This window comes from Otolemur garnettii, unplaced genomic scaffold (genome assembly GCF_000181295.1).
Source record: "Otolemur garnettii isolate 467f Iridium unplaced genomic scaffold, OtoGar3 scaffold00073, whole genome shotgun sequence".
NCBI lineage: Eukaryota > Metazoa > Chordata > Mammalia > Primates > Galagidae > Otolemur > Otolemur garnettii.
Window position 1 is genome coordinate 1,202,163 of NW_003852468.1, and position 7,732 is coordinate 1,209,894.

At 40.6% G+C, this 7,732-nt stretch overlaps 1 protein-coding gene across 1 annotated transcript in view; it reads left to right on the plus strand.

The window, feature by feature from the left end:
• Positions 1-7,210, plus strand: part of FMO5 (flavin containing monooxygenase 5) — a 31,425-nt gene extending 24,215 nt beyond the window's left edge. Inside the window, exons 8-9 of the mRNA XM_003793799.3 lie at positions 3,694-3,766; positions 6,222-7,210. Of these exons, the coding sequence (XP_003793847.1) occupies positions 3,694-3,766; positions 6,222-6,567 (419 nt within the window). The 3' untranslated portion in view covers positions 6,568-7,210. The remainder of the gene's footprint in view (positions 1-3,693; positions 3,767-6,221) is intronic.
• Positions 7,211-7,732: the final 522 nt, after the last annotated feature.

The window sequence follows — 7,732 nt, forward strand, 5'->3', positions numbered from 1 at the left end:
GTAGCAGAGAAAAAAAAGAAACAATAACATTAGAGTTGATAGATCAAAAACATTTCTGAATTTCCCCAAATTTCTATCATTTCTCAACTCCTTCCATACTATCCAGTAGCTTGGTGGATGACATGTACTACTTGAGAGCACTAGACAAGCAATCTAATGCAAACAATCCATTAGATTGATTTAATTCTAGTCATATTAAATGGATCTTTTAATTGGATCGATTAAGTAAGAGGAGAAAGGTCAACTAAAACAGGCCACAGCATCTTACTAGACTTCAAGTGACTGGGACTCTTTTTCAGGACCAAGTAAACTATTGAGAGGAAAAGGGAGACAAACAAACAGACTTGAGTATTTGGAAGAGGCTATGGGATTAGGGGACTTTAGGGGAAATATACAAAAAGCCCAGTTTCCTGTGCAAGCACAAGCCTAGCGCAGATTCCTCCAGCTTTCTTCTAATATCTGCAAGGAAGAAATCTTCAGAAGAATTCCCATAACTTTACCAAACTTCTAATAGGAACCCTGAATGTATTCTATTACGGCTCACATGTCTACCTACCAAATCACTGCCTTTCTCATTTCTGTATTCTGCCTTTACCGTGACAGTTCTAAACCCTTATGAACAGCTGGTTTCTCCCATTCTTTCACGTCTGTCCAACAAACCCTACCCCTGTCCCTACTCTGCCCCTCCCCTACAGAGCCCCTTTTACCCAATTTTCCTTCTTACTCTGTTCTATGGAATTACTGTTCTCTTGTCAAGAAAATATTCCACCCTTTTCTAGAACACTGGGCTCACTTCTTGCTTTGACTGAAATCAAGTTTCTTTTTCCTATGCCTCCTTTGCAGCCCTCACCAGTGTTCTGTGTTCATCTGGCAACTTTCTTTCCTTGAAAACTGTTATCAGGTTATGACAGTTCTCTGGATCACAAGAAGGAATTATGTCAGGACATGGCACCCCCTGTGTGTTACTCCACAAACTGGGTACAACCTGCAATTTCAGGTCCCTCTTTCACTAGTCTTCCCTGTGCATCCTACGGTCTTCTAGACACACTGGATAATGTGAGCAGCAATGGGCAATAAGTCCCCAGTTCTCCCTACGAGTACAAAAAGTTTCTAAAAGGACAGGAAGTCCTGATGGGGGAGGGGAAGAATCACTAATATTTATGCAAAATTAAGGAGAAATGACAGAAAAAAATCAAGCACTGGGACCTATAAGTAGTTCAGAATGCTTGAAAATAAAGTGCTATAGGAATGAAGGAAAGTGAAGCTGGAGACAATCATAGAGGCGAGGTTAAGAAAATCCTTGGGTGCCATGCAAAAGGTCTGCATTTACTGCTGGCAGTAGAGAACCACTGAAGGATTTTACCTGGGAGAAGTGTTAAATCAGATTTGTAATTTAGAAGCTGTACTAGAGGGAGTAGCATGGGAAGTGGGTCAGTTAAGAATCTGTGGTAAAAGTCTAAGTAACAACAATCTAAAGGAATAGAAGGAGACAAACCTGAATGAGATTATACCGGTGAATTTGAAGGATTCGGTGAGGGTGAGAAAGAGAAAGATGTCTGTTCAGGAGCTCCAGACATTAATTAATTAATTAATTATTATTTTTTGAGACAGAGCCTCAAGCTGTCCCCCTGGGTAGAGTGCTGTGGCATCACAGCTCACAGCAACCTCCAACTCCTGGGCTCAAGCAAGTCTCCTACCTCCGCCTCCCAGGTAGCTGAGACCACAGGCACCGGCCATAATACTTGGCTTTTTTTTTTTTTTTTTGGTTGCAGCCATCATTGTTGTTTGGTGGGCCTCGGCTGGATTTGAACCCGCCGCCTTGGGTGTATGTAGCTGGTGCCTTAACCACTTGAGCCACAGACGCCAAGCACAGATATTAATTTAGATTGGGGATATATGCAGGGGAGCAAGATATCAAAGACAGATGAGAACTCTGGTAAAAAAAAAAAAAAAAAAAAAAGAAAAGAAAAAGTGGGGCGGTGCCTGTGGCTCAAGGAGTAGGGCACCAGCCCCATATACCAGAGGTAGTGGGTTTGGACCCGGACCCGGCCAAAAAAACTGCAAAAAGACAAAAGTGTCTAAATAAGGAAATGCTGCAAAAACAGAATTTATAAATTAAGAGAGAACTGCACTACAGGGCATTATATACCTCTCTCTCTCTTTCTCTTTCTCCCCATCCCCATCTATAGGGTTTGTTGTTATTTTCTTTTTGTAAATGAATTGGCGGCCTCTTGAAACCAAGAAACAGATGTCTTCCCCAATAACGTTCCTAACTAATAGAAGTAAAACTTATGGTTGTGCCATGAGAAGTAATTTGGAAGTCAACCCTCAAAATGTGATTCTTGAACATCCAGGAGACCTGTGATTAATCTCAGATGAAGGATTTCAGGGTTTCCTCATTGATTAATGAAAATAAGTAACAATGCCCACAGCTAAAATGAGAAAACACATGATAAAACACAGCAGGCTAGTTTGGAGTCTTGCATTTCCTGAGTCCCATGTTCTAAGAAGGGGCACACCAGGGTATTTAGCAGAGTGTGCTGTGCCCAGGGAAGGGCAGCCAAGATGCCAGAGAAGGGGAAACCAGTTCTATGGGGAATTGGTGCCATTTAGCCTGATAATGGGAAGGATGAAGGAAGAATTATGACAGTTGTATTCAAAAGCTTCAAAGGCTGTCATGTGTTCATGACTCTGGGGCTCCAGAAGACAGAGCCAGGTCCAATGGTGTGGGTTGCATAGTGGCCTGTTTTGGGGCTAACACAAGGAAGAATGTTCCAGCAGCCAGAGCACCCAAATGATTAAATCATCTCCTCAGAAGGTAATACATCCCTAACATCAGATGTTTAAGGAGAAATGAAATACTCCTTGATTAGAGTCTTTGTAGAGAGAAGGCTTGCATTAGGTGAGATGTATTCACTTTCTGAAATTTTATATTCTAGAATTTTATGAAGTAACACCTTAGGATTCATTGTGGCTATACTTTTCTACATGGCAGAGTGCCTAGGTATCTGGGCATAAAACTGCTTAAGCCTGTTTTTATTGACTTAAATATTATTTTACCTCTATCTAACCCTGTCCTTGGTATAAAATTCCTACATCTGGAACTGTTTGTGTACTGGTGCTTAAATTTATCTGTCAAGATTGGGTATCTTGAGTTACCCTTGGCTTTACCTGCCCCATTCTTCCCAAATAAAAAAGTTTAGAAGTGAGGCTTATCTTCTCTAGGATCATAGGCATAAAATATGATTGGGAGCTTATTTTTTACTTCCTTCTCTCTCTGTGATATAAAGCCCCTTTGTTGTCGAGAGCACAGGTGTGAGTGTGTTTCCCCACTCTCCAGCCCTTTCACTTTGTACCTCCTTGTCCACATACTTTTAAGGCCATTTATCATTTTCTCATGTCCCTCTTCCATTTCCTAATTGAACGACTATGTTAGGAGGAGGAAGGTGTTGGTTGGAAGGCAGAGTAGGAGAAATGGCTTCCAAAGACAAAGTAGAAAAAGTAAGCCACCTGATGTTCCTACCATTGTGTTGAGGAGGTGGTAGAATAAGGCGGTCAAGTGGATCACAGCCCACTTGAGTACAGAAAACCATCCTGTATTTTTTTGAATTTTCTTTAAGATAGTAATTGTTAATAGAATTATTGTTCCTACCGAGGTAATTTTTATACTTAAAATTTTGATTTTTTCCTTAGGGCTAAAGACATTGCCCTCACAAAGTGAAATGATGGCAGAAATATCTAAGGCTCAAGAGGAAATAGAGAAAAGGTAAGAAATTCTCTTGGGAAGATGCATACCTACTTTTTCTACTTATTTCCTTTTTCTTTTCTTTTCTTTTTTTTTTTTTTTTTGAGACAGAGTCTCATTCTGTCACCGTCAGTAGAGTGGCGACCTCAACTCTTGGGCTTAAGTGATTCTCTTGCCTCAGCTTTCCAAGTAGCTGGGACTATAGGTGCCACAACACCTAGTTTTTTCTATTTTTGGTGGAGAAGGAGGTTTTGCTTTTGCTCAGCCTGAACTCAGGTAATCCGCCCACCTCGGCCTCCCAGAGCGTTATGATTACAGGCATGAACCACCGCACCCAGCCTCTACTCATTTCTTAGAGGAATATTGCACTACACTTATTAATAGCTTCCTTATGTTAGTTTAAGGATTTAGATTATACTTTAAATTTTTGAATAATAGTTTGTGATAGAATGGAAAAATAGCATCAGTAGTTTGAATATGAATGGGAAAGGAGAGAAAAGCTTTTAAAAAGTGTTTAAAATCCTATGTTTAGGCCCTAAAAGGAAATGAGTAGGCAGAGCACCTGGAGAGCAAATCAGGCATATTATTTTTACAAGGATTACCTGAAGTGCTAGCCGAGCTGCCAGAGGAAGAAAGAGTAACAATGGATCCAGGAGAGGCAGACGTGGTCATATCACAAATTTATAGGAAGATTCACAATCCACAGTGGCCACTTTGTTGGCTGTTATGTGGTGTCATGTGACAGCACACTCAGGTCACAGGGCACATGGTGTGAATAATACCTGATTTGAGAAGATAGTAAATCTGCCAGCAGCTTAGTGCTTTGGTGAACACAGTGGCTTAGCGGCCTGAATTTCAGAACATGAGCCCAGTCACTGGATGTTTTTTATTTGGACAAAGTGGAAGTTGACATAAGTTCCTAAATCTCTGTAGAAAAGCTGTAGGCATAATCACTTCAGGCCTCAAAAGGTGGCTTTCTTCAATTGATTATACTAGCATAATTCTCCCCTACCTGGGAAGAGGAGAAAGGACGTTTTCTTTAACCCTAGTACCCTTTGCAGGTACTTTCCTACTTCCTTTCGCTGCCAGTCTTCTGTAGCAAATTTTCTACATTCTATGCTCTATAAATTCTCACTTTCTACTCTCTCCTAAGCCTCCTGCATTGTAACTTCCATTGTTACTCTGCAACTGCTCTCTTGTAGGTAATCTATGACTAACTCCGTTTTCCTCCCCATACTTGTCTTCCACTGCTGAGTCTGGCGCTTTTAAACATTTCTGCCTTCTTAGAGTGCTTTCTTTTCTTTTCTCTGCTGGCACTAAACAATCTATTTCAACTTAACTCCTCTCTTTGTTTTGACTTATTTTTTTCTACCCACCTTTGGACTGTGCGTGGTCCCCAGAGATATGATTTAACCTTCATTGTGGGGCAACTATGTGTACATATTGTTTTATATGCATGAGCTTAATCCTCATAATAACCCTACAAGGCAGGAACTAGTGAATCTCTTGTGAAACCTTCATCAGTACTATAGGTCTTGACCTACTGCTAGGATAAATAAATGCATGCCTAGGAACCCTCGGACCAACATAACCTCCATAAGGGAAGCTCTCAAACTCTTTCCTGTCTTCCTGTCTCTTCTAAATCTGGTCCCATTTCAACAAATTCCTACTTGAACATCAGTCGGCTCCTCTGGATCTCACTGGTTCTGCCTTAAATTGATTTTCTATCATTTTCCCTTATACTTGCTCTTAGATTCCTCAATCTCAGTTAGCCTGACCTGGATTTTTTTCTTACTTCCTTTCTGTCCTACTGTTCTTTATTTTCATTATAGAAAGTAACCCCTCTCCCCTCCACATATATATCACTGTTAATCACATTTCTCCCCTAAAAAGTCCTTTTACTTCTTCAAAGCTGAACTTGATCCATCTCATCTGGCTCCATTTGTAGGGTCACTTCCTCTAGTAAGGATGTCATCCTCCCTCCTCCTTTCAGGATTCCAAGTTAATATTTGCCCTGGGAAGTCCTGTTCTGTGGTTCTCACCATTACTTCCCTCACAAAATAATTGAGGATCCCAAATAATTGGGACTTCTTTGTGGTAGGCTGTCTCCTTCTCACGACATCAGAGCCTTTTGTATCTGGAGCAGCTATACTTATCCCTTATCTAGTCTGTGTTTCCACATCCTTTATGAACTTAACCATGTTAGCTCTCTCTTTACTATCCCCTCTCTACATTTCTATTTAGCAGTCTAAAACCACATGATGTACTGAGAGGCTTATATTCTCCTCCACTTCATATATTTCTGTTTCATCTCCTTTAGGAGAGTATAAGATCCTTAAGGACAGTGACAAATATCATACTTCCCTGTTTCCCACAGCTCTTGAGCCAGTAGCAGGCATTCAGAAAGTGCTGATTAAATGGTTGATCGATTGATTGAGTTGTTCACAGGCCATGGCTTCTGTCTGCTCTACTTCAGGTATGTGGAGAGCCAACGCCACACCATTCAGGGAGATTACGTAGATACCATGGAAGAGCTTGCTGATTTGGTGGGGGTCAGGCCCAATCTGCTGTCTCTGGCCTTCACTGACCCCAAGTTGGCGCTACACTTATTACTGGGACCCTGTACTCCAATTCAGTATCGTCTCCAGGGTCCTGGAAAGTGGGATGGGGCTCGAAAAGCTCTCCTCACCACAGAGGATCGTATCAGGAAGCCTATGATGACAAGAGCCGTTGAAAAGAGTAATTCTACCATGTCAGCAATGACAATGGGCAAGTTTATGCTGGCTGTTGTTTTCTTTGCTGTAATCATGGCTTATTTTTAGCTGTCCCATTGTCATTGCCCCAGTTTCTCTTTGGGAAGCATGGCCTAGAGGTGCCTTCAGAGTCTAACAGGGTTGGATGACTCTCAGCTTCATATTACTCAGAAATCTACTTTTATGTTTATCTCTTCTAAAAGCATTGATCCACTTTCCTCTTTTTCCTACAGTCAAATCCCAGTTTGTCATTTATATTGATTCATCACCCTTCCTTTCATGTTCTATCACTTTTCCTTTGAATAATCCCTAGACTGTGAGCACTGTTTTAGTCATCTTTGTATGTCTTTAGAAGAGTTCTTGACATGTGGCAGTGCTTAATAAATGTTTGTTGTTGTTTATCAAATACTGTTGTGGAGAACGTAAGTCTGCATCTATATAAGAAATAACTTACTCCATGAAAGTCTTCTTTTGATGATGGGATTTCGTTTTCTTATCAAATCTCAATCTTTTTGTTTTTAATATTATAACCAAATGTATGTTTCCTAAGAGACAAGAGAAATAGTGATCCTACAATAGTTGATAAAACAAACAGATACTTAAGATATTTTGTTTCATTTGCTAGTCACTAATATACTTGATACCTGGTCATTTTTACTCCTTTTCTCTAAGAAACATGTTCTCATTTTCTCAATAAAGAAACTACCTTCAACTTTCTAGGTTTATAAGTCATTTGAATAATCCAGCATCTACCACCAGGTTCAGTTTGCTTGAGAAGTTTAATAAATTAGCTATCCTATCTTTTTTGAAAACTCAGTTCCCATAATAAGATCCAACAGGACTTTAACTTAGGAAATATGTTAAGTCATTGCCAACTGTTACAGTGTCTTCTACAAATGCAATTTGAGTCATCTTCCTCCACTCTAGCTTTCTCCCCTTCCCCCTCCCTTCAAATACTTATTAAGTATTTGAAGAGGTCACTTGTGTACTAAATGAAGAATTAATGTTAACTAAATGTAGGAGCACTCTGCTTATACCAGCTTTTCTTTTCTTTTTTTTTTTTTTTGAGACGGAGCCTCAAGCTATCCCCCTGGGTAGAGTGCCATGGCATCACACTCACAGCAACCTCCAACTTCTGGGCTCAAGCGAGTCTCCTGCCTCAGGCTCCCAAGTAGCTGGGACTACAGGCGCCCGTCACAACGCCTGGCTATTTTTTGGTTGCAGCCATCATTGT